At 46.9% G+C, this 27,702-nt stretch overlaps 2 protein-coding genes across 14 annotated transcripts in view; both read right to left on the bottom strand.

Annotated features, from left to right (window-relative positions):
• Positions 1-3,853: 3,853 nt before the first annotated feature.
• Positions 3,854-27,702, bottom strand: part of TMEM164 (transmembrane protein 164) — a 188,397-nt gene continuing 164,548 nt past the window's right edge. For 12 of the 13 annotated variants that reach the window (XM_024240851.3, XM_063721229.1, XM_024240852.3 and 9 more), the window contains 2 exons: positions 10,062-10,162; positions 3,854-8,334 (listed from right to left, as the gene is read on the bottom strand). In XM_024240851.3, coding sequence (XP_024096619.1) covers positions 8,128-8,334; positions 10,062-10,162 — 308 coding nt within the window. In that variant the 3' untranslated portion in view covers positions 3,854-8,127. Of the gene's footprint in view, positions 8,335-10,061; positions 10,163-27,702 lie in introns of those variants that run through there. The other variant, XR_008518139.1, reaches the window with a different exon arrangement.
• Positions 5,135-5,596, bottom strand: LOC100432748 (uncharacterized). The gene has a single exon (XM_054544966.1). The coding sequence runs from the start codon at positions 5,594-5,596 to the stop codon at positions 5,135-5,137; it is 462 nt and encodes a 153-aa protein (XP_054400941.1).

Below are 27,702 nucleotides of genomic sequence, written 5' to 3'. Positions count from 1 at the left end.
CCCAACAAAGTTATTTCCAAAACCTCAATATACAAAACAGAATAAAATTGGAGTTGTCCTGGGTGAAGCCAGGGGAAAAGCCAGAGCACCACTCACTCTACTCTGATGCATCCCCCACTGCCTGAGGTGGCTTCTGAGGCACCTACCCAGCATCCCTGAGGTGCTGAGGAAGAATCTGTAAACCTCTGGAGCAAGGGGGCTTCAACTGTATTGGTAATGTTCTTTTTTTAAGCTGGATTTATTAGGTATTATTCTTCACACCTTTTGGTATATCTTAAATATTTCCTTTTTTAAAAAGGCACTGCTATAGATGGTCAGGTCAAAGAGATGACTCAGAACCTGCCTGGAAACTGGAAAGCAAAAGAAGTTTGCTTTGAATTATGAGCTTGGGTGAGGCCTGGGCACTGAGATTTTTAAAGCTCCCCAGGGGATTAATGTGCAACAAAATCGACAATCCACTGTACTAGAGGTATCTTGTTAGCGCCGACATGCTAGAAATCTGAGTGTATGTCTTGGAATGCACAGGAAGGTCCCTCTGTTCTCAGGGGACAGAATACTAGAGAGCCCAAGGTCTTTCTAAAAATGCAATACTAAAAAGCATAAGCCTCCTGAGTATAGAGAAGGGACAACAATGGCAGGTTGGCATCACCTGGGCAAGCCCCTTGGATGGAGAGGGGAAGCGTGGAAGGGAGCAGAGAGGCCTGCTGGCTGGAGCAGTGATGAGGCTGAGAATAGGTTGTTGGACAGGAGAACAGCTCTGTGACTCATGCTACTGGCCCTGTTTCCTAGCAGAGATGTGTCAAGGAAGCATCCACCCCCACTGCAAAGACCTGCCTCAGTGTGAAAATGCAGAGATTACCGGCTGGCTGGGATGCAGGAGTTATTGAAAGTTAGGAAGTCAGCTGTGGAGGGCATCCATTAGCCACAGGAGAAGCCTCCCCCTACTGCCTCCCTGGCTCTTAAACGCCTTTGCCCAGCAGCTCAGACATCCCAGGTGTGCAATTCAGATGCTAGGCAGAGTGCTGACTGTGGAGAGGGCGGGTTCAGGCAGTAACAGAGTCCTTGACTTTCAACTACGTTAGCCTTGCCTGTTGCCAAGGTTAGCAAACCACACATCCTTTGATTAAACCATTGCATTTGTCAGGCTGACATCTGTGTATTTCTGTTCCTCCACTGGCATTGGCAAACCAGGACAAGGGAAAAGCTCATTGGGGGATCAGGTTGTAACCATCTCAAGCTGCTCCTTACCCCTCAGCGGGGTGGATGACACATTCCATGGGCTGGTGGGGCTTTTGCCATGCAGACACAAACTCTGTGTGCCTCCAGGGAAGGAAGGGGTGACCCTGGTGGTGAGGAATAGCTATAAAGGGTATGGAAAAGCAGTTGGACACCTTGCCCAGAGGTCCAGGGAAGAGTCAGGTGAACAGTTGCTGTTGGTCTTAGTGCTTTTCCCTCACAATACTGCCTCCTTATCCATGACACCAACTATATAGAGCCCTGCAGAGAAGCAGGATGGGGCCCCTCAGCAAGAAGCTTGAGGTACCTGGGCAAACAAAGGCATCCCAGCCCCATCCAGGAGAATTCATGGGATGGGCATGGCTTATGTAGCCTAGGGTTCTCCATCAGAGACCAGTGGTGCCTCCTACCATATTTTAGCACTCAGGTGTAAGATCCTTGTTCACGGAGCACTTTCCATGGAATGGGCCCTGTGCCAGGGGCTGGAGGATGAATCAGACCCCACCTGGCCCTCAAGGAGCTTAACATCTACAGAGGGAGAGAGACCAGTAATGAATCACGTAAGAGGGAGGCAAATGATGGCCAGAGTTAGTACCAGGTGCTGTAAGAGCAAAGTGGACTGGCACCTAACGTAGCCTGGGGCTCAGGGAAGACTGCAGAGAGGAGCTAACCTTTGAGTGGAGGCCTTAGGATGAAACGGGAGAGTGGGAAGCTGAGAAAACAGCACAAAGGAAACAAATGGCAAGGACCTGGGAAATGGTGTGGCATGCCAAAGGGGAGTACGATCCCGCTGGAGTGAAGGGTCTCTCTGCATGCTTCTTTTGGGAGTGTGGGGTGGAGGAGATGTAGTTGAAGATGCTTGCAGAGCCCAGGGCTTGTGTGCTACACGAAAGGGCTTGGGCTTTATATTCTAGAGCCAGGGGCCCAGGGAAGTGATGCAGATTTGCATTGGAAAAGACTGTTTCCTGCAGGAGGGAATACAGACTAGGGTGGGGATGGGCATGGTGGTAGGGGCAGATGCACTGCCCAGGGTAGGGATGGCAATGGCCTATGTCATCGTCTTTCTTAGCTCTCTTCCTAAAAAGGAACACATGGGGAAAGGACACGAACCAACTCTCCTCACCTCCTCTCCGTAGCCTCTTTCCATCCTTCCCCTTCACCTGGCCCCCTTTCTTCCTGTGCCTTTCAGGTCTGCTTTGAGGCTGCTGCTGGCAGGCCTTGATTCCTCTGCTTTCTGCACTCGTGGGCCTCCCCTTTCTCTCTCATCTTCCACACCACTGCCTGGCTCTCTTTCCACTTCTATAAGGACCGGGCGTCCCTGGGCAAGGGTCTACCCAGCAGCGCCAGCACACTGGAAAGGCAGCGGAAGCTGGTGGAGAGTGGAGACCATGTGAGCTTTGGGGTCTAACAAAACTAGTTTCCAATTCCAGCTCCTCCATTTATGAGTGAGCCTCCATGTTCTCACTTTCTCCCTACCGTACAAGGACAGCATTGCCAATCAGCTAATTGTACTTTGATGGGGATTCTAAGAGGTAATGGGAGGGATTTAGCTCCATGCCTGGCACGCAGTTGGAGCTACTACTTTGCTGATAAAGAACCTGAGGCAGCAAGATAAGTGACTTTTCTAGGCTGCTAATCTTCTAGTCCACGATTGCAAGACCCTGCCTCATTCATAGCCTGGGTGCCCAACCACTGGCAAATGAGGAGATCCACCTGCACTGGCTGCCAGGTCTGGCTAGCTGTACAAAGACTGCCCAGAGTAGGGATGGCAATGGCCTAGGTCATTGTCTTTTTCAGCTCTCTTCCTGAAAAAGAACACATGGGGGAAGGACACGAACCAACTCTCCTCACCTCCTCCCCACCAGCCTCTTTCCATCCTTCGCCTTCGCCATATCTGGCCCCCTTTCTTCCTGTGCCTTTCAGTTCTGCTACCCCTGCCTATCTGGCTACCTCTCCCCTCTAGAAACAGCAGCCCAGGTGAAAGCCTGAACAGGGCCTCTGTCCTGTGTAAAAAGGGCCAATCACAGTCATCATGGGCTGCTCAGCAGGTAGCCTTGGAAAAGCAGGTCTGCTTCCAAAGGGTAAGGCTATCTCGTTCATGGTCCGACCCATGCCGGGTGCAGGCCTGTGCTGAGAAGTGCTGGTGCAGAGCTGGCCCTCAGGAAATTTAGGTTGAGTGGGCCTGAATGTGTTTGCCTTCTCCAGCTCAGTCCTCCAGCCTAGCCCAGTGCACTTTGGGTACCAGAGAGCCCAGCAAATGTGCCCGGCAGACAAGCCCTCTGCTAAGAGCAAATGGCCTGCTGGGTCCCTGGCAGAAGTAGGCAATGTGTGGGAATTCAAGGGCAACCAGCCACACAGCTCCCAGGACAAAGGTGTGCTGAGAAAGCCCAGCTGTCCTTTGAGGGTCTTCCACAGCACGGAGGGCCAGAGGCCCCTTTTGTCTATTTTTCAAAGCAGAGGGCCTTCTGAGAGGGTTCTGGGAAGCAAGGCCAGGACTCCTGGGTTCTCATAAATCTTTTAGTAACAGTAAATGAAGAAACATTACAACAGTAAGCCCCATGGTGCGGGTTCCTTTTCATTCAAGGATCTTCAACAACAGAAACACCTGAGGCTAAAATTCAGAATGCTAAGTACACAAATTAATGACCATTTATTTCCAAAGGCGACTGCAGAAACCATTTCAGTACAATCAAAAGGTTTTACAAGACAGAGAAAACACATTACAAAATGCCCCAAGAGGTGAGCAAACTGGTGGGGGCACAGAGCACGCAAGAACCAGCCTGACAAAAATCCTTAAGCCTGCTGCTGTTTAGGGAGAGTACAAAGACTGGTTCTGAGGGAAGCCACTGTGTGGGGGTTCAGGGGAGACAGTAACGGGTCTGCCCAGTGCATAGCAATCCCAGCTGAGAATTGAGGAAGGACAGGGGTAGGGGAAGAGGGGCAGAGGCATTTGCTAAGCTCCTCACAGAAACCATTATAGATCGGCCTATCATATTCTCTTCACTACAATAACACCAATATAAATGAAAGATTCTTTGAAATAGAACACAAAATGGACACCAAAAGAAAGCAAGAGTTTTCAAAACAACAGCTTTGTTTGAAATGACTTTTGTTTTATTTTTCATGGGGCTTTGTCTGTTTCTTGCCATGAGTAGCAAACCAGTGTACAAAAATGTCACAGACAAGAGCAACAAGTGACTAGGTTTTCCTGAGCCCAAATCAGCTCACTCTATATACACAAAAGGAGGGCTGCCTCCCTGTCACTGACTCTACCCACCACAAAGCGGGCAGGATGGGCAGTGGGGGGAGCTCCTTCCCAGCCTGGAGCCTTGCCAAGGAGCCCACAAGGGCCTACAGGAGACCCTCCATAGTCAGCGTCAGTGTCTTGTCTAACAGCATCACACATGGTCCATTTTTCCTCCTCCCCTACCTCCCCTTCAGTAGAAACCAGTAAGAAAATCCTCTTCAGGAGGGGACAGATGACTCTGGGTCAACATCTACAAATCCAAGGAAGTCTTTTTGGCAGAGGGAGGGGGGAAAAAGGGCCCTTCTGCCACCCCCTGAGCCACCTAGCTTACCCCCAGGGCACTGCCCTGCCCCAACACCAGTGCACAGAGACCTGCTGACAACTTGCTCTCTGTGGGGAGCTGTGCCCACTTAATAAGACACTGAATTACCAATGATCACAAATATAAAAACCTCAACAGAGGCTACAGCAAAAGGGATGATCTGACAGCTAGACTGAGGTACTGTACGGTAAAGTTCGCCGATCACCCTGGTTAGCCCGGCGACCCTGCAAGCAGCTTCTATGAATGCGATGAAGTTTGAGAAGAGAGAGAGAGAAAGAGATTGCTGACTTGGGGAGACTGAGTCTGTGGCTTCAGAACCCTGCATGCCTTCACAGGCTGACAGAGGAACATGTTACTGTTGTGCCTCTGGGAGGAAGATGGGCCAGATTGTCTTTGGTGTACAAAACCAAATACTGAGGGCAGGGAGGACCAGAAGCAGGTGTGACTGGGTCTCTGCTATTTGGAGCGGATGCCACAAGTTGGCCAGCTCCACAGACTGTTCTTGGCCCACATCCCTGGCCAAGGCTACCTAGGGGCTGGAGGGAGCACTCTTTTCCCTTCCTGAGGCCATTTGAAAGGAAACTGCCCTCTTCTACAAACACCCTCGCACACGCGCAGAGTTCCCACACGCTGGCAAATGGCATATGGAAACCTGGCTGGGGAACTGGCTTGGCACTGACAGGAAAGCCCTGAGGAGGAGCTGGGAAGACAGCCCCACTGGCCACTGGGTGTGCAAGCTCCAGCTTCTCCCTCACTCCTGTACCAAAGCTGGGGCAGTAGAGGGCCGGCATTGGGCAGATATGAGGGCTACCCTATAAGGTGGCCTACCCTGTAAGGCAGGCTGCCAAGAGTCTGGTTGGGTTGCTTCTCTCCACGTTGGCTTGGCCCAAGATAAGAGTGAGATCTGGACCAGTTCAGATGCCTTATGCTCCCCAATGCCCCAAATACAGGCCATGGCTTCTTGTGAAGCCTATAGACTGGGCCCCCTCTATTCTTTTGACCTACATGTTTCTGAGCCAATCTGGCCCCCAAAAGCCCTGCATGCCCCCTTTACTTCTTCCTTCCTCTGACAGGTGGATCTGTCTCCGGCTTGGCCATGCCAGGCATGTGGTTTTTGCTTCCTTCTCTCCTTCCAAGCACCAGAAAGTGCCCTCCAGGATGGGGTGCTAAGCTGTAGACAGAGCAAAGGCAAGCTTGTGGAAGATGTCAACATGGGGAAGGCTCGAGCAACCAGGCAACCTGTGCCATGCCACAGAAACGAGGAGGAGGAGAAGGCCTACACAGTCACACTCCTATGACATTCCGGAGCTAGTCCTCAGCTGAGGCACAGATCCTCTGCTGGCAGCAACTCCAAGTTCTGGTGGAGGACAGGCCAAGCCCCCAGGGGCTCCTCCCACAATCCCCTTCCAACTTCTCCTTTTGTAAAGAGGCCAAGGGCCACTGAGGCCTGTGTATTTCCTCATCAGCTATTCCTACATGTAGCAGTTTGATGGAGGGCAGGGCCAATCCAGCCATTCAAGAAGCACCTCCCCTGGAGGGCCACCCTAGGGTGAGAGGCACTAAGAAAAGTTTGGCCCTGCCTTCAAAGAGGGCCAAAAACAAGGCTTACACATCAAAAGGAGCTCAGGAGAGTAAGAGCACTTGGTGTTCTCCCCTCCTGCTCCCCAAGCCCTGGGGATTGATAGCCTCAATGCCCGCAGGCCTCTGCAGAAGGACAGTCCCTCCCAGGGTTGCTTCCTATAGGTCCATTTGCTAAAACTATGACCACTGAGGCACTGAAGCTCACTGTAGGTCAAACACGGTCAAACTGGAAATACTGGAACTGGCCTAGGTCAACTGCGTTGCCTAGAGTGGGACAGGGGAAGGGAGGCTCATCAGACAAAGTCACCAAATGATCTTTTCTGTTCTTAAGCAAATCTGTTCCTAGTGGGAGTCAATGCGGAGTCAGCAATGCCCAGCCACTTCCTGCCTGCTTGAGGTCCGTGCACAACTGAGCTGAAGTCCTTCAACAAAAGCTCCTCCTTGTGGAGCACCTGAACCTCCACCCATGAGGACCTAATTCTTTGGCAGCCCCCTTTCAACCTAGACATGGGATTTTGGGGTAGACAGGATGAGGAGGATGTGATGTCCCCCACATTAAACAATTCAGCACTGAGTCTGGATACACTGAAGAAACCTGGCCCTAGGGAAACAACACTGGCAAGAGCTATAGCTGCTCAACCCCGGGATGCTGACATTCCCTGTAAAACCAAGAAACAGATCTACAGGGTCTTCCAGAAATGGGCCCTGATGTGAGGATTCTCCAAACTCAAAAACCAACCAACCAGCCCATTCCAGCTCATTCTTCCCTGAAGCTGCCTGAGAGAGGGAGAGAGGGAGAGAGGGAGGGAGGGGGGAGGGGGAGGGGTGGGGCAGAGGGAAAGAGAGAGGGAACACATTTAAGGGGCACTCAAGATTAAAATGGTATCCATTATCAACATTTTCCTAAAACAGAGTGTATGATTCAAATCACAGTTTTCTGTGCTCACTTCTGATTGGGATATGCATCAGTTCTCAACTCTCACAGGCAGAATTTACACAGGGTCTGGCCTAGTACTGTATATATCTTGACCCTCTTCACTTTGGATTTGTCATTGCAATAGATCTCCAACCCTCTCAATGGAATCTAGCCCTTGGGCTGGGTGGTGCTCTCACTTCCCACCCCAGGCAGCATCCTGGAGGGAGTGGCTGGTTGGCTGCTTACTTTGAGTCATGGGACACCAGTGACCAGAATCTGGCTGGTTCTGTCTTGACCATGAGCTGTGAAATCCCTCGGCTCTGGGCTTGCCGCTGGTATAGAAACAAGGCCTCAGTCCCCCGTGGTAAGGGCTGTGCTGGAGACTAAATGGGACACCAGCATAAGCCTGGAGGTCCCTGGCAGTGGAGAAATGAAACACAACCCAATCTCATTGCTTCGATGCCAAAAGAACTACTACTTGTTGTTCCCTTTCTCCTCAACCAGCTGTTGTTAAAGCACCGACAAGCAGAGTGAAAGAGCCGCTCACTGCAATCTCCCCATGTAAGGCCACTAGGAGCAGAGAGAGAGCCAAAGGGAAGGAGGAAAATCCAGCGCCCAGCACTACACCCCAGGCTCAAGGAGACATCGTAGGGGGAAGAGCTGGGGAAGGAAGAGTGGTAGAAGAAAGGGACAGAAAGGAGGAAAAAGAAATACACCAAACATCCTACTGCCCTCTCCCATGATTTCATCAAGAACTGGGTGTTCTCCAAGTCAAGTCACGACTTGCTTCCTCAGGGAGGAAAAAAAAAAAAAAAATAAGCACCTTCAGTCTATTTTCTTGGCTGGAAGCCGGAGCAAATCCAGCAGATATTTACACAAGGGCCCAGCCATGTATGAGAACAGGATGACCAGCTTCCCGTGGGTCATGGTCATGAGAGTCTGGTGTCCCGAGGCCCAGATGCGATACCAGGGGCCGTAGAATGGGTCTGAGATGGCCGGACACAGCATGTTGTTCAAATTCACTTCGGTGACCTGCAGGGACAAGGGAGGTAGAGTGAGCGTTCACCATCCTTAGGCTTTCTCTGGCTTCTGCCAGTTCAGCCATCTCTACCTAATGGGGGACTAGACAAGGAGGGATTGACCAATCCCCACCTGTTTATAAAGGGATTTCTTCTCTCCCGTTGGTTTTCTGAGTGAGTCAAGGCTAGAGGCCTCTGGAGGTGATGGGGGAGGGCCGTCCGGTGGAAAAGCTGTTCAGTTTTGCTCACGGTCTTGCCTTCTGGTTGGGCCCAGAACTTGTTGCCATTCCTGAGCATCTACTATGTGCCTAGACCCCGGAGAGGTGTTACGGGCTAAAAGTACAGCCCACAGCATGGGCCCTGCCTCCACGTAACTGGCAATCAATCAAGTGGGGGTGGTCAAAGGTTTATTACATCTGACCCCAAACCAGACAGGGCTCACCCAGCTTTATACACTATGAGGCGGTCTGAGGAGCATACAATATGGGGGCTGAGTCCTCAGAGAAGATTTCATGACAGAATTGGTACCTGAATGGACTCATGAAAGATGGATGGGGGTTTATGGTGAGGAATGGGGTGAGGGTTGCCCTCCTTGTAGGAGGCGTTGCCTGAGCATGGTATGTAGGGTGACATGAGCACACTGATGCCTCTGGAATCTGGGTCCCAGTGGAGAGCAGCAAGTGGTAAGGGTGTGAACTTTGTACGGCTTCCTCCTGAGAGCACGGGAAGCATTCACACTGTTGGCAAGGAGCTCAGACTAAGCCCCCAGCAAACCAGAGCAGAGCCAAACACCAGAATGAGGAAGAGAAAGTGACTGCTTCTACAAAGGTATTGGGGACATCAGTTACACGCCCTAGTCATGCTAGGTCACGCGAGGCTCCACATGGCTAATGCTACATTACTGCCACTTGCACACAAAACCAGACATGCCACACCTGCCCCGGGGATGGTCGCGGCACCTGCCTTCCAAAGCCCTTCAAGCCTGTTCACATTAAAGACAAGTCCTCACCACCTCTCAGGGAAGTTGGGGCTTTTATACCATGTCAAAGAGAGGTGGAGAACTCTCTGCCCTCAAGGGTGAGGTGACTCATTCAGAGCAGTGGCAGAGCCAGGACTTGAACTTGGGTCTCCTGACCCCCAGCCCCAGTCCTGATTTCTTCCTACTCATTTTGCCACTGATATACACTCTTACACTCAGCAATTTTGGGCTCTGGATAACTCAGCTACTGAGTCCAACCATTCAACCATTCTTCATGACTCCAGGAAGTTCTAAACACCCCAGAATGCCACAGGATTTCCCCAACACCACACTTCCACTGGCCATGAAGCTCAGGGAAGAGCGCAGCCTTCAGGGCCTATGAATGGGCCCAGGATGGACCCGAGGTCAGAAGACTCCCCCAGGCCAAGGGGCAGGGTTAGGGTCCTGCCTCCCCATGGGGTCCACAACAAACCACTTTCCAGCTGCAGCTCATTGTTTCCGACCCAAGTGGCCATGAGTGAAAGGCATCCTTGCCTCCCCAGGGATGAAAGAAACAGTCATTACTGAAAGACTCAGAAAACTCTTTGGAGAGGCCAAGGCTGTAGATCATAAATCAGCAATCCAGACACAACAATCTGACATCCTGGCCTTTAGCATCTTGTATTTTCAAAACAAAGTGATACGCCAGCACCAACCAGGATTATCGAGATTTATGGAGAACTGCAAACAGAGGGGATAGAAGGGGATCTAACCAAACTTACCAGGCCGAGGATCTGCAAGACGCTGAAGTGATAAAAGAACATGAGGCCAGTTGAGAGAAGAGCCCACCGGAAACTGCTGAGGGGCTCTGGAGTGTAAGCACCTGGAGGAAGAGGGGAGATGGTGAGATGGCAGGAATAGTGACCCACTTCACCTTTGTATCATGAGGGTGCAGGTACTGAGGTCACAGCTGCTGCCTGATGACTGTTCCTTTTACTGATCATTGGCAACTACTCAAGAGACAGCCCCGCTGATTAGCTGGGTACTCAACCCAGCCCCTTCCTGCCCTTTGTCCTGCCACTTATTTCCGGGGTCACTACAAAGAAAGGACTTTTTTTTAATCATAAAAGTGGTATGTATTCATTAAAGAAAATTTTCACATGAGTTTGTCTCTTTGGTCATTTTCTCTGCCTCAGGATTTTCTTTTCTTTCTTTTCTAAATTAGTATTTGCAATCTTACTGTACATATAATTGTATACCCTTCATTCCCACATTTATTTCCTCGTGTTTCTAAAGAGAAATGTCACTGAAGAAGTATGGTGTAGTGGTTGAGAATGTTAACTATGAAGTTAGATTTGAGTTCAAATCTTGACTCTACCGCTTACGGGCCATGTGAAAAGTTGTTTAAAATCCTCGTATCTCAGTTTACTTGCCTATAAAATGGGGACAATAGTACTACCTACTTCTTAGTGTTGGAGGAATAAATGAAACAATATACTGAGAGCTCTTAGTTCAGGGTCTGGTACAATGTAAGTGCTCAGTGAGTGTTAAATGCTGGCATTATCTTAATTATTATTCACATAACTGAAGAATGTGCCAACTCTCCCCCAGGGATACCAAAAATGATATATTTTCCCTCTATCATTGCTAAAAAGTACCATCCCAGTAGGCCTGGATGTATTCCAGAGCTTGGAGAATGGGGGCATGGTTTATAGGATGTTGTGGGTTTCACTCTGAGTGGGAACTCAGAGTGGAGAATGCTGAAGAATGAAAGGGACCTGGAACCCCCACCCTAAGCAATTAGGGTTGACATCATATCCTAGACTATTATTTTCCCAAGTCAGTCTTTCACTGATTCATCCATTCATTCAACAGTTGTGGGGCACCTTGTGTATTCCAAGTCCTGTGCAAAGCTTTGAGGACAGGAAGATAAAGAAGGCAGGTTCCCTGCAACTGCAGACTCACAGTCAACAACTACAACACAGGGTAGCTGGTGGGATGACTGAGGTCTGCGCCACCTGTTATGGGAAAACAAAACACAGCCAGGGGCACAAGGAATGCTTCTTGGTACGGTGAGTACTGGTGCAAAGCCCAGAAGGACAAATAGGACTTAAGGAGGGGCCTAGGAATTCCAAAGCACAAGCTTGCATGGAGACAGACAAGAGTGGGGCAATTCAGAGAACTATGGATAAGGGTTCCATGGGGCCACAGGGGAGAGTGTAATGGGGCAGTTAGCAGGTACTAGACTCAGAGGTTGGCAGGGCTGGTCTGCTCCAGGCTGCAACACATAGGACACTAGAAGCCATGCTAAGGGCTTTGGGCTTCATCCGATGCACCAGGGTCATGAACTCAAATGCCCCAACTCTCAGGCAGGTAATTGGAAGCAGGCATGCGACCAGGGCCTAAGAGACACTAGGGGATGCTGGAGAATATCAAACTGAAAAGCCCACACCCCTTCTAGAGGGCAGCCACCACTCAGCTCCATCAAATCATTGCCCTGAAGGGATGTGGACCCAGAGTTACCAGTTTTTTTCACTTTTGCAAGATAAGCCAATATATATGAACTTTTATGTGAAATTTCCTGATTTTCCAATGTTGGCAACTAATTCAAAATGTTTTAAGAACATTTTGGACCAAGCAAAACATGTCTTCTGAATGGATTTCAGCCCATGGGTGGCCAGCTTTGAGCTCTGCTGTGGAGTCACAGAAAGCAGTAGAAGTTTTGAAGCAGTAAGGTGAGGTGATCACACGTGTGTCTGCAAAGGATCGCCCTGGCTGGTGTGCAGGGGATGGACTCAAGCAGACAGAGTCGAGGCAGGGAGGCTGGTAAGAAGATTGCTGCAGGAGCCCAAAAAGAGAACAGGATGAATGGCCTTGGAAGGCAACAGCAGCGAGGTTGGAGGAGAGTGGAGGGAAAATCACCATGATGTGGAAGAAGATTAGAGAAGATTGTTGGGGAGACGGGGGTTAGTAAGGGAGAGGAAGGATCTTGGAAGACTCCCAGGGTTCTGGCTGGGGTATCACTGGGTTGATGGTGCTATTTATTGCTATGGAGAAGAGAGGAAAAGGCAGATTGGGACAGAAGGGAAATGATAAGGCCAAGTTTAGACATGAAATTGAGGTGTATGTGGAATATCCAAGTGGAAATGGGTCTTTGGCAGCTGCCTGTACTCTAGGACATATAGTGTGATGGATAAAAGCGTGGGCAGTGGAGCTCAACAGGTAGAGGTTTGCAAATCCTGGCCCCATCACTTATCAACTTTGGGGCCTTGGGAAAGTCTCAGCATCTCTTGAACTCGGTTCTACTCACCTATAAAATGGGGTGGCACTGCCTAATTCACAATATTGTTGGAGAGATGAGATGAGATAATATACCGTAATCACAGTATTGTATCTGGGATTTAGCAAATGCTGATTATTTTCATTGTTATATGAGTCACAAACTCAGTGGAGAGGATGGGGGCGAGCATGGAGATGTAGGTGTCATCAGCACACAGTGGTAACTGAAGTCATGGGAACATACGTAGAAAGAGAGAAGGAAAAGGCCAGAGGCAGAATGCCAAGGAAAACCATGTAAGGAGAGCATGTGGGGAAGAGAAAGGAGACTTTCTTCAGTGACTAAAGTGGGGACCAGGGCTGGGGGCTCTTCTGCAGAAGCAGCTCAGGCTTGCTTTAGGCTCATGGCACATCTGAGTCAGAAGGCCCTTGCAGACATAGATATCATTCCCTCCATTTTATAGATGGAGAAATTCCAGGCTAGAAGATGGGCAACGTCACAGCCAAAGTCATAAGAGTGGAGCACTGGAGAAATGAACTCTCACGCACTGCCAGGGGACTCACTAGGGAGCTCAATGCTCCTGTTGCCACTTGTGAAGGCCTCCAGCACACAAGTTGGATTGTCTCTTCCCTTGTCTATCTAACCCTCTAGTCCAAGTGCATCTCAGAGTCAAGGACCACGTCAGGCCACTTCTGCATTCCTAGCATCTAGCACAGTGCTTGGTGCGTGAAAATGCACAGAGCTATGCCCGTAAGGCATGCACACATTCCTGTCTGCTGAATGAGTGTGGACTGGGCACCGTGTTGTCACCCTGGCTGTGGTGGGCATACAGGGGAAGAGGAGGCCTGGAGGACAGACAAGTGCTTAGGCTGCCACTCCTCCCACTGCTGGAGCCCCCAGTCCTGTTGTCCCGGGTGCCCCCTCCCTCCATCCTCTCTGCTCGGCACCCCCTAGTGGCAGATGGGCAGCAGTGACTGAGCCAATGGGCGGCGGCAGGAAAGCCCGTGGGTGTTGGCAGGGGGTGTCCTCAGCCAGGAGGCAGCTCTGCAGCTAGCCCTGTTATCATGCTCCTCCCGTCTTGCCCCATGCTGCAGAGGGAAAGGAACACTCACAGATACTACCAGGGGACACTGTTTCTCAGTGCTCTCACTGCCCCTTGCCCAAACCCCCACTTTAGTAGCATTCATTCTGTGCTGCATCATCCATCCCATACCAGACTGTTAGTTCTCTGAGAGAGAAGCTGTCTCTGAATTACCTCTTCACATCCAGCACCTGGTACACAGTGGGCACTCCAAAAGTAATCACTGCTTGGGTCAATGAATGGTATAGACTTTCTGGAGAATCATAAAATTATAACTCTTTGCCTCAAAAATACTACTTTGCGGACCACCATCAAATACCTAAAAACTAACAAACCACCCTAATTTGCGCAAAGATATTTATACCTGCGCTATCTATAATATTGAGAAACTGGAAACAAACCAAGTGGGGAGATAGTTACATAAACTATGGTACCTCAACATTGTGCAACAGAGTCCACTACCATTCAAATGACAGCCAAACTATGTATCTGTCTATGGCTGGTAATGGCAAGGACAAAAGAAAAAACACCAGGCAGTACACAAATGGCAGAAAATACAGCTTAGTAGTTTAAAAACAAAGGCCTTGGGGCCACGTAGCCTTGGGTTTGAATCACGGCTGTGCCACTACCCACAGGAGTGACCTTGGGCAAACTGTGCTGCCCCTCTAAGCCTGTTTTCCTGCTGGTGGGCTGAGGGTAACATCTACCTCTAAGGGCTGGTGAGTGGAAAAAGAGAGATAAAAGTATATACGACAGCTATCCTGACATGCAGATGGCTGCTGCTATTTTTTATCATGGCGACCACAACCATCCAAAATCTTATAAAAGACTAGAAGAGGATGGGGAATCTTCTAAAGAGGTGATCTTCTCTATGAGGGAGGACTTCCACTATGGTTTCCATTGCCTTTCACTGTTACTGATTCTTTTCATTGAAAAGTTGATCAAGTATTCAATTTTTTTGAAAAAATAGAAAAAGAAAGTACTCTGAGAATAGATGATCCAGTCTACACAGATATATGCAAATTGTATGCAAACACATATCATTCTCTTTTCTGTATACCTGCATGTGGCCCTTGGGAAAATCCCAGTGAAAAACCAGTTTTCTTCTAAAAGAAAACAGAAACTTAAGCACTTCCAAAAAATTAAACATATAAAACCTTTGTCTCCTTTAAGAAAAAATGTGACATTTTTTTGCTAGCATCTTATATCCCAGGAAGAGAGAAGCATGTCAGCTGTAAAGGTAGGGGAAAACCTAGATAATAGCTTTTTCTAAAATCAATTTCTGCCAGAAGCAAGTTTTATGAGTCCTGGGAAAGAAGTCAATTGCACCAGCAGCAGCCAAGACTGATCCCCACAGGCCTCCTAGGGGCCCCTTTTCTCATCCTATAATCCCACCCATGAAGGACTTATACTAAGGAGATGAGACTGGGAAGTGTGACATCCCACTCTCCAATCTTCTTCCTGCTTCCTTCAATCACTCACTTACTCAACATCTATACCCATTCACTCAACATCTATAGAGTCCACATTGGGAGTAAGACTCCATGCCAGACAGTGGAAAGAAGGAGGCAAAGATGGTCCCCGCTCTTAGGAACTACCTGTGTTTACAAGTGAATAATGCAATCGTGTAGTTAGGTAAGTGCATTAAGTAACAGGGACACTGAGGAAAAGTAGCTGGAGAAGATGACAGTTGAGGTGAGCTTTGCAGAACCAGAAGGGGTTGGGGTAGGGCTTGAAGGAAGGAGGGTACACTCCAGGCAGAGGTTATAGCCTGAGAAAAGGTGTGGAGACATGAAACAGCATGCTGTCTGTGTGCAATTAGGAGTTCTGCGTCACTGGAAAGGAGAGAACTTTGTGAGAAGGGACACGTGTCAGGAGATGAAGCTGGAAAAACATGCAGGTGAGGCTGGGTCATGAAGAGCCTTGTTTGCCATGCTGGGAACTTGGCCTTTATCTTATATACAACGAGAAACCACTGAAAGGTTTTAACAAGGAGAATAAAAAGGTCAAATTTATGTTTCAGCTACCTAGACTGCTCTGGCAGCAATGTGGACAATGGACTGGAGAGGGACAAGACTGATGACAAGTTCAAATGGTACTGCGGTGGCATAGAGGACTTGGCAATTTGTCAGACAGGAAGGAGACATCTAGACTAACTTCCAGGTCTATGACTTCAGTAACCGAGAGGAGGTAATTTAGGGAAGAGATGAGCTCAGGCTGGAGCATGCCAGCACTGAATGCCTATCCACTACGCCAGCAGATGTCTCCAACAGGCTGTTATGTCCAGGTCTAGCGCTCAGGAGAGGGAGATGGCCTGGAAACAGGACTTGGGGTATGGATAAGATCAATGAGAAAGAGTCCACAAAATGTGATAAAAGGATCAAGGAGGGGGAGGAGCCAAGATGGCCGAATAGGAACAGCTCCGGTCTACAGCTCCCAGCGCGAGCGACACAGAAGACGGGTGATTTCTGCATTTCCATCTGAGGTACCGTGTTCATCTCACTAGGGAGTGCCAGACAGTGGGCGCAGGTCAGTGGGTGAGCGCACCGTGCGCCAGCCGAAGCAGGGGCGAGGCATTGCCTCACTCGGGAAGCGCAAGGGGTCAGGGAGTTCCTCTTCCAAAGGTGACAGACGGCACCTGGAAAATCAGGCCACTCCCACCCGAATACTGTGCTTTTCCGACGGGCTTAGGAAACGGTGCCCCAGGAGAGTATAGCCCGCACCTGGCTCAGAGGGTCCTACGCCCACGGAGTCTCGCTGATTGCTAGCACAGCAGTCTGAGATCAAGCAGCAAGTCGGCAGCGAGGCTGGGGGAGGGGCGCCCGCCATTGCCCAGGCTCGCTTAGGTAAACAAAGCAGCCTAGAAGCTTGAACTGGGTGGAGCCCACCACAGCTCAAGGAGGCCTGCCTGCCTCTGTAGGCTCCACCTCTGGGGGCAGGGCACAGACAAACAAAAAGACAGCAGTAACCTCTGCAGACTTAAATGTCCCTGTCTGACAGCTGTGAGGAGAGCAGTGGTTCTCCCAGCACGCAGCTGGAGATCTGAGAACGGGCTGACTGCCTCCTCAAGTGGGTCCCTGACCCCTGACCCCCGAGCAGCCTAACTGGGAGGCACCCCCCAGCAGGGGCAGACTGACACCTCACACGGCCGGCCAGGTACTCCAACAGACCTGCAGCTGAGGGTTCTGTCTGTTAGAAGGAAAACTAACAGAAAGGACATCCACACCAAAAACCCATCTGTACATCACCATCATCAAAGACCAAAAGTAGATAAAACCACAAAGATGGGGAAAAAACAGAGCAGAAAAACTGGAAACTCTAAAAACCAGAGTACCTCTCCTCCTCCAAAGGAACGCAGTTCCTCACCAGCAACGGAACAAAGCTGGACGGAGAATGACTTTGACGAGCTGAGAGAAGAAGGCTTCAGACGATCAAATTACTCCGAGCTACGGGAGGATATTCAATCCAAAGGCAAAGAAGTTGAAAACTTTGAAAAAAATTTAGAAGAATGTATAACTAGAATAACCAATACAGAGAAGTGCTTAAAGGAGCTGATGGAGCTGAAAACCAAGGCTCGAGAACTACGTGAAGAATGCAGAAGCCTCAGGAGCCGATGCGATCAAATGGAAGAAAGGGTATCAGCCCTGGAAGATGAAATGAACGAAATGAAGCGAGAGGGGAAGTTTAGAGAAAAAAGAATAAAAAGAAATGAGCAAAGCCTCCAAGAAATGTGGGACTATGTGAAAAGACCAAATCTACGTCTGATTGGTGTACCTGAAAGTGATGGGGAGAATGGAAACAAGTTGGAAAACACTCTGCAGGATATTATCCAGGAGAACTTCCCCAATCTAGCAAGGCAGGCCAACATTCAGATTCAGGAAATACAGAGAACGCCACAAAGATACTCTTCGAGAAGAGCAACTCCAAGACACATAATTGTCAGATTCACCAAAGTTGAAATGAAGGAAAAAATGTTAAGGGCAGCCAGAGAGAAAGGACGGGTTACCATCAAAGGGAAGCCCATCAGACTAACAGCGGATCTCTCGGCAGAAACCCTACAAGCCAGAAGAGAGTGGGGGCCAATATTCAACATTCTTAAAGAAAAGAATTTTCAACCCAGAATTTCATATCCTGCCAAACTAAGCTTCATAAGTGAAGGAGAAATAAAATACTTTACAGACAAGCAAATGCTGAGAGATTTTGTCACCACCAGGCCTGCCCTAAAAGAGCTCTTGAAGGAAGCGCTAAACATGGAAAGGCACAACCGGTACCAGCCACTGCAAAATCATACCGAAATGTAAAGACCATTCAGACTAGGAAGAGACTGCATCAACTAACGAGCAAAACATCGAGCTAACATCATAATGACAGGATCAAATTCACACATAACAATATTAACTTTAAATGTAAATGGACTAAATGGTCCAATTAAAAGACACAGACTGGCAAATTGGATAAAGACTCAAGACCCATCAGTGTGCTGTATTCAGGAAACCCATCTCACATGCAGAGACACACATAGGCTCAAAATAAAAGGATGGAGGAAGATCTACCAAGCAAATGGAAAACAAAAAAAGGCAGGGGTTGCAATCCTAGTCTCTGATAAAACAGACTTTAAACCAACAAAGATCAAAAGAGACAAAGAAGGCCATTACATAATGGTAAAGGGATTAATTCAACAAGAAGAGCTAACTATCCTAAATATATATGCACCCAATACAGGAGCACCCAGATTCATAAAGCAAGTCCTGAGTGACCTACAAAGAGACTTAGACTCCCACACATTAATAATGGGAGACTTTAACACCCCACTGTCAACATTAGACAGATCAACGAGACAGAAAGTCAACAAGGATACCCAGGAATTGAACTCAGCTCTGCACCAAGCAGACCTAATAGACATCTACAGAACTCTCCACCCCAAATCAACAGAATATACATTTTTTTCAGCACCACACCACACCTATTCCAAAATTGACCATATCCTTGGAAGTAAAGCTCTCCTCAATAAATGTAAAAGAACAGAAATTGTAACAAACTGTCTCTCAGATCACAGTGCAATCAAGCTAGAACTCAGGATTAAGAATCTCACTCAAAACCGCTCAACTACGTGGAAACTGAACAACCTGCTCCTGAATGACTACTGGGTACATAACGAAATGAAGGCAGAAATAAAGATGTTCTTTGAAACCAACGAGAACCAAGACACAACATACCAGAATCTCTGGGATGCATTCAAAGCAGTGTGTAGAGGGAAATTTATAGCACTAAATGCCCACAAGAGAAAGCAGGAAAGATCCAAAATTGACACCCTAACATCACAATTAAAAGAACTAGAAAAGCAAGAGCAAACACATTCAAAAGCTAGCAGAAGGCAAGAAATAACTAAAATCAGAGCAGAACTGAAGGAAATAGAGACACAAAAAACCCTTCAAAAAATAAATGAATCCAGGAGCTGGTTTTTTGAAAGGATCAACAAAATTGATAGACCGCTAGCAAGATTAATAAAGAAAAAAAGAGAGAAGAATCAAATAGATGCAATAAAAAATGATAAAGGGGATATCACCACCGATCCCACAGAAATACAAACTACCATCAGAGAATATTACAAACACCTCTATGCAAATAAACTAGAAAATCTAGAAGAAATGGATAAATTCCTCAACACATACACCCTCCCAAGACTAAACCAAGAAGAAGTTCAATCTCTGAATAGACCAATAACAGGAGCTGAAATTATGGCAATAATCAATAGCTTACCAACCAAAAAAAGTCCAGGACCAGATGGGTTCACAGCCGAATTCTACCAGAGGTACAAGGAGGAGCTGGTACCATTCCTTCTGAAACTATTCCAATCAATAGAAAAAGAGGGAATCCTCCCTAACTCATTTTATGAGGCCAGCATCATCCTGATACCAAAGTCTGGCAGAGACACAACAAAAAAAGAGAATTTTAGACCAATATCCTTGATGAACATTGATGCAAAAATCCTCAATAAAATACTGGCAAACAGAATCCAGCAGCACATCAAAAAGCTTATCCACCATGATCAAGTGGGCTTCATCCCTGGGATGCAAGGCTGGTTCAATATACGCAAATCAATAAATGTAATCCAGCATATAAACAGAACCAAAGACAAAAACCACATGATTATCTCAATAGATGCAGAAAAGGCCTTTGACAAAATTCAACAACCCTTCATGCTAAAAACTCTCAATAAATTAGGAATTGATGGGACGTATCTCAAAATAATAAGAGCTATTTATGACAAACCCACAGCCAATATCATACTGAATGGGCAAAAACTGAAAGCATTCCCTTTGAAAACTGGCACAAGACAGGGATGCCCTCTCTCGCCACTTCTATTCAACATAGTGTTGGAAGTTCTGGCCAGGGCAATTAGGCAGGAGAAGGAAATCAAGGGTATTCAATTAGGAAAAGAGGAAGTCAAATTGTCCCTGTTTGCAGATGACATGATAGTATATCTAGAAAACCCCATTGTCTCAGCCCAAAATCTCCTTAAGCTGATAAGCAACTTCAGCAAAGTCTCAGGATACAAAATCAATGTGCAAAAATCACAAGCATTCTTATACATCAATAACAGACAAACAGAGAGCCAAATCATGAGTGAACTCCCATTCACAATTGCTTCAAAGAGAATAAAATACCTAGGAATCCAACTTACAAGGGATGTGAAAGACCTCTTCAAGGAGAACTACAAACCACTGCTCAAGGAAATAAAAGAGGATACAAACAAATGGAAGAACATTCCATGCTCATGGGTAGGAAGAATCAATATCATGAAAATGGCCATCCTTCCCAAGGTAATTTACAGATTCAATGCCATCCCCATCAAGCTACCAATGACTTTCTTCACAGAATTGGAAAAAACTACTTTAAAGTTCATATGGAACCAAAAAAGAGCCCGCATCGCCAAGTCAATCCTAAGCCAAAAGAACAAAGCTGGAGGCATCACGCTACCTGACTTCAAACTATACTACAAGGCTACAGTAACCAAAACAGCATGGTACTGGTACCAAAACAGAGATATAGATCAATGGAACAGAACAGAGCCGTCAGAAATAATGCCACATATCTACAACCATCTGATCTTTGACAAACCTGACAAAAACAAGAAATGGGGAAAGGATTCCCTATTTAACAAATGGTGCTGGGAAAACTGGCTAGCCATATGTAGAAAGCTGAAACTGGATCCCTTCCTTACACCTTATACAAAAATCAATTCAAGATGGATTAAAGACTTAAATGTTAGACCTAAAACCATAAAAACCCTAGAAGAAAACCTAGGCAATACCATTCAGGACATAGGCATGGGCAAGGACTTCATGTCTAAAACACCAAAAGCAATGGCAACAAAAGCCAAAATTGACAAATGGGATCTAATTAAACTAAAGAGCTTCTGCACAGCAAAGGAAACTACCATCAGAGTGAACAGGCAACCTACAAAATGGGAGAAAATTTTCGCAACCTACTCATCTGACAAAGGGCTAATATCCAGAATCTACAATGAACTCCAACAAATTTACAAGAAAAAAACAAACAACCCCATCAAAAAGTGGGCGAAGGACATGAACAGACACTTCTCAAAAGAAGACATTTATGCAGCCAAAAGACACATGAAAAAATGCTCACCATCACTGGCCATCAGAGAAATGCAAATCAAAACCACAATGAGATACCATCTCACACCAGTTAGAATGGCAATCATTAAAAAGTCAGGAAACAACAGGTGCTGGAGAGGATGTGGAGAAATAGGAACACTTTTACACTGTTGGTGGGACTGTAAACTAGTTCAACCCTTGTGGAAGTCAGTGTGGCGAGTCCTCAGGGATCTAGAACTAGAAATTCCATTCGACCCAGCCATCCCATTACTGGGTATATACCCAAAGGACTATAAATCATGCTGCTATAAAGACACATGCACACGTATGTTTATTGCCGCATTATTCACAATAGCAAAGACTTGGAACCAACCCAAATGTCCAACAATGATAGACTGGATTAAGAAAATGTGGCACATATACACCATGGAATACTATGCAGCCATAAGAAATGATGAGTTCATGTCCTTTGTAGGGACATGGATGAAATTGGAAATCATCATTCTCAGTAAACTATCGCAAGAACAAAAAACCAAACACCGCATATTCTCACTCATAGGTGGGAATTGAACAATGAGAACACATGGACACAGGAAGGGGAACATCACACTTCAGGGACTGTTGTGGGTTGGGGGGAGGGGGGAGGGATAACATTGGGAGATATACCTAATGCTAGATGACGAGTTGGTGGGTGCAGTGCACCAGCATGGCACATGTATACATATGTAACTTACTGCACATTGGGCACATGTACCATAAAACCTAAAGTATAATAATAATAATAATAATAATAATTACAATAAAAGAAATAAATAAATAAATAAATAAAATAGAAAAAAAAAAAAAAAAAAAAAAAAAGGATCAAGGAGGAAGCCTGGAAAATAGCAACAGTTAAGTGGCTAGCAGAAGGAGAAAGATCCATGAGAAGTCAAGATTGAAGACAAAATTAAAGAGGCAATCGTAAAACTAGGAGAGAGGTGTGCTGGAAGTCAAGAGAACATCAAGTTTCAAGAAGGTAAGGATCAATAATGTTAAGTGCTCTATTACTTGCACCAGCCAATAAATAAGGTAGCCACTTGCCACATGTGGCTAATTACATTTAAATGAATTAAAATTAAGCAGAATTAAAACTTTGGTTCCTCAGTCACATCAGCCACATTTCATGTACTCAGCAGTCACATGTGCCTGGTGGCCACCATATTGGACAGTGCAGAGATAGAGTATTCCCATCACCACAGAAAATTCCATTGGGAACACACTTCTCTATAGGGGTACAGTAAAGACAAGCACTTCCACTGGGTTTGGCAACATGCCAATCACTAGTTAGTAATCTTTGCAATAGCCGTTTCAGGAAAGTAGCAATGCAGGAGCTGGATGAGGAAAGATGAAGAAGAGTTTTCTATGTGTACAAGGTAAGGAAGGAAATTCCAGGAAAAGGGGACAGGATAGGCAACAATCACAGATAAATCATTAGCTCAATTCCTATGTTCTCAATCTCTTCTCTGAATGTTCCCTTCACCCTTTGGTTCTTACCCAACCTACCTCTCCTTGCCTGCTTCATCTGTGGCCCTCTAAAGTAGTGACTGATTTTTCTCCTTTGGCCCATGTAGGTAGAGTGAATAACTTCTTTCTTTTCATTGTAGTTCTAGACGAGTGGCCCTCCCTTCTCACTAAAATCCTACCACTACCATACTGTACCACCTGCTATCCTTCCCTTTCACAGTCATCTACAGACATATGGGTCATGGCCCTCATTCCTTTAGTACCTGGCTCACTACAACTCATCAGATTTCTTGTTAATTTCAACATGCACCTAGATGAACCTTCCAGCATCCTGGTCTGTCAGTTCCTTGGCCTCTTGTTCTCAATGACCCTGCCCTCTACCACATCTCAGCCACTCATTATCATGGTCGTGCCTGAGACCTCATAATTATGTGTATCTGTAGCCCCTCCCTAATCTCCAAGTCAAGCATTCCCACTTCAACCACCACTTCTACCTTTCCAGCTCACTCCCGATAACCATGACCCCAATACTTCTTTGACCCCACTGGAGTCTGTGATCCATTGGTCCTACCATCTTTTTACTGTCCCTCATGGCTCCCTTTTCTGTCCTTAAATTCCATGGCCCATGATTCTAATTATCCCTTGCATACGCCTTTGACTCCATTGTTCCTCTCATTATTGTACTCAGCTGGAAAAAAAACCCAGCCCTGGTTGAATCCAAAGCTCCTCCTCTGCCTTGCTTGTCCCTCACAGCTGAATGTACTACAGAAAAACAACAGCGCTGACTGTTCTCACTTCAAATTCGTGATCACAAACCTCAAGTGCATCTTTCATGTTGCCAGGCAATCATACTGTATTTCCCCAGTCCATTCACTCTGTCACGCTCCTAGGCCACAAATTAATATTTTCTCTCTTCTCAAATCTTTAATACTTCTATCCCATTTTCACTCTCAGATATTAACCTTGCTTCCCACTTCACAGAGAAAAAAAAGAATCAAACAAAAACTTCCATAAGCTTCCACAATCACATTTACCCATCTATCTGCATCAGTGCCCAGTATGCTCTTCCTTCACTCCCCTGCTCCCTGTCACTACAGATGAACTGCCCTGTGTCCTAGCCAAGGCCAGCATTTCCACTTGCATCCAGATTCCATCCCCTCTCCCCTACACAATAGCATCACTCCAGTCACTGTTTCGTCATCTTATGTCAACAATTTCTTCCTCTCTACTGGATTAAGTCCATTAGTGTATAAACGAAAAGTACTGTAATAGCTCCCGTTCTAAAACCAATAAGTCAACACTTGACCTCACTTCCCCATCTGGCCACTATCTCACTCCTCTGCTCCCCTTTATAGCTAAATTCCTTGAAATAATTGTCTATGCCGGTGCTGTCCAATATGGTAGTTACTAGTCACATGCAGCTGGTGGGCACTTGAAGTGTGGTTAGTTTGAACTTGAGATGTGCTGTTATTATAAAATGTGCACTGGATTTCAAAGGAAATCAAGCAAAATATCCTGGTAATAATTTTTATATTGATTATATTGGAATGATAAAATACTGGATATACTGGGTTAAGTAAGATCTATTATTAAAATTATTTCACCTGTTTCTCTTACCTGCTTTTAATGCGACTACTGGAACATTTGAAATTACATACGTGCCTCACATGTTTTTATTGGACAGCACTGGTATACTCCCTACCTATAATTCCTCTCTCTTACTGTTCTCTCTTAAACTCACTCTTACCAGGCTTCCCTCCCTCCATCAAAACAGCTCCCATTAAGGTCACAAATGACTTTTTCATTGCTAAATCCAATGGCCAGTTCTCAGGCCTCATCCTATGTGCCCTGAGGACAAAACAGGGTGAGACTAGAGGCTGGGAAACCAGTTAGGTGGCTGTTGCAATAAACGAAGTCAGGGATGATCTGACCTGAACTAAAGTTGGAGTAGTGGAAATAAATTTGAGAAATGATCAGAAGGTCAAATTAATAGGATGTGGTCACTGATTGGATGGGGGCAGGGATAGGAGTATTGGCTTTAGATTTTTGGCCTGGACAACAAATAGGTGATGGTATCACTGAAAAGGATGGGGAACATCAGAGAAGGTGCAGGTTTGGGGATAGGGAAGAGAATGACAAGTTTGGTTCCTGACAATAATGTATTCCCATCTTTGGTACTATTTAAATGAGATACCTCCATTTTTAGCCTTTGTAAGCTGTGGCTGCCTAAAAGATATCTCAGCATGGCACAACCCCAAGATAATCGTGAATATTTGATTCCCCATTCTTAGCCACTGAGTGTAGGCTCAAGTCAGGTTTCCCCTCATCCAGGCATTTGACCAGAAAAACCTATCCTCTATTCTGTTTACTGTACTTGGAAGTGGAGGATGTCCTGGGTTAGGTGTTCACATGGAAGGTCCATCTTGTCAACCTCCCATCCTAAGAGGCTGGAGAGTCTACCCAGGCCATGCTTCACCCTCGAAGAGCCTAGTTGGGGCTGACTGGCCACCCAGCCTGTGGCTAAGGCAACTTAAAGACCCACCTTCATCCATGAGGATCAGAGAGGCAGCCCCCTGACAGTAATACACAGGATGAGGGCCCTGAATTGGCAAAGAATCCAACAGGTGGACCTGACCTAGCAGAATATGCACTGAAGTCCAAGGACCCAGGTCCCAGCTTCTACTCTTACCAAGCTGCTGTGTGACCTTAGCTGTGTCTCTGCTGAGCTTTACGCAAGGGGGAGCCAACTCTTGGATCATCTGAGGCAAAAAGGTTTCAACTCGTTCTGATCAGAATCCGCTACAGCAGTGGCTTTCAAACTTGAGTGTGGGTCAAAATCAGAATCTCTAGGAGGGCTTCTTAAAATCCAGCTTGCTGGGCCCTACTTCAGAGTTTCTGATTAGAGTTTCTAGTAGATCTAGGGCGAAGCCTGGAATCTGGAATCTGAGAATTTTCATTAATAACAGGTTCCCTGGTTAGGCAGATACTACTATTCCAGGGATCACACTTTGAAAACAACTGTCCTAGGGAAGTTGTGGAAAATGCAGCTTCCTGGGCCCTGCCCCATAGAGTTGAATCCAGGAAGTCTGAGTGGGCCCTGGAATCTCCACTTTAGTAACAAGCGCTTCAGGATGATCCTGATGCTTGGGTCCTCCACCCATATAGGAGAAACACTGACTTAGAGGGAATCCTGGAGCTGGAAGATGAACCAAGAGACCTGGGAAAAGCTGCCAGTGAAGGGGACAGAGTCTGGCCAGGTGTGAGGAGCAGTGTCTCCTGGAAGGTGAGAAAATTAAGGCAGAAGACACTTGACTTAACCATTTGCTCCCACAAAGGACTCCTGAGCACCAATCACTTCTTCCTCAGCAGGGACAATCCAGTGGTCTTCAGAAACTCACCTACCCATCTGTTGTACAAGGCTCAGCCCTTCGCCAATCAGTCAAATCCCTCAGGTCCCCCCTCATCCACTAACCCTTTAGGAGCCTTCAGGATTTACCAGAGTTCCTATACTTTCACCTGCCCTTACCTGACCAGTATAGTGGAGCAGGGAACCCTCATGGAAGGGGGGAACTTCTCTAACATCCTAACACTAGCTAGATGGGAGGGGCAATGGGCTCACTGGTATGGAGGAGAAACAGGAAACTCAACCTGGATACTGATGTCAGCATGACCTTGGGGCCAGTTTTTGAGCTGCCATTGGCCAAAGTGCTTCCGCTTTAACTGGTCCCAGAAAGTAACTAGCACAGGAGGTCCAATCCTCATCCTCCAGAAGATGAGCTGAAAGCCCACTCAAGAGAGAGGTGGCCTGCCTAGAACAAACAACACTGAGGTTCTTAACCCCAGTTTCTTGAAATGTCCTCCAAAGACATCTGAATTGCCTGTATTTCAAAACAGCCTTCTCAGGCAGGCACGGTGGCTCACGCCTGTAATCCCAGCACTTCGGGATTCAAGGCCAGCCTTGGCAACACGGTGAAACCCCACCTCTCCTAAAATTACAACAATTAGTTGGGCATGGTGACGCATGCCTGTAATCCTAGCTACTCAGGAGGCTAAGGCATGAGAATCCCTTGAACCCAGGAGGTGGAGGTTGCAGTGAGCCAAGATCACACCACTGCATTCCAGCCTGGGTGACGGAGCAAGACTCTGTCTCAAAACAAAAAAACAAAACAAAACAAAACAAAAAAACAACCTTATTACTGGGTGTCAAGCCTGAGGGTCACTGCTCACCAATTCTGAAACAAGAGCTCCCTCTAGTGAAATAGAAAGGGATTTCCCAGTAGACTTGCAGGCCCTCCACCCCACCCCCCGCACCCCAGCAGCCTGGGGAGACCAAAGGACTCCTTCTCAGAACAATGTTTGAAATGCATAAAATAAAAGGCAAAGGAATTCAATTATATTAAAACACAGTTACCAAAATATTTTTAAAATTTTGTAATATACTAATTATGTTTCTTTATAAATACATTTAATCACAAGATCTAGCAGCAGGCCTAATAACTACCATCACTTTCAAAGCAGATGAGCATAAACACTATCCTGAGATGGCCGCTACTACTGTAATGTGATAGGAAGCCATCTGTGATTGCTACTGACAACAAAGACACAGGTAGGGCTAATACCACTGATGCTTGTTGTCTGTGTTCATGTGCTACATTTCTGCTAGAGGTCAGTGAAAATAAAGATGTGACTTTCCCCCCATTCAAGTGAATGAACCCAAGATCCTATTAACCCCAGGTTAAGAACTGCTGCCGAAATGAAAACAAACACAACCAACCAATCGAAACACATCACAAGGATGAAGAGAGGGGAACTCCTGAGTTGTGTCACCAGCCGTAGGCAGGACCAAGCTGTGGGCCTAAAGCTGTGTGGGCACTTTCCTCCAACCACCTTGTGGCTGACTTCCTCCCAACCCATCCCACTAGAACCTCTGGAAGCCCACC

The sequence above is a fragment of the Pongo abelii genome, chromosome X, assembly GCF_028885655.2.
Source record: "Pongo abelii isolate AG06213 chromosome X, NHGRI_mPonAbe1-v2.0_pri, whole genome shotgun sequence".
NCBI classification, from domain to species: Eukaryota; Metazoa; Chordata; class Mammalia; order Primates; family Hominidae; genus Pongo; species Pongo abelii.
This window is presented reverse-complemented; position numbering and strand designations above follow the sequence as displayed.

Coding starts and splice junctions, on each gene's coding strand:
- LOC100432748 (XM_054544966.1), bottom strand. CDS start 5,596: ATGCCGGCCCTCTACTGCCCCAGCTTTGGTACAGGAGTGAGGGAGAAG.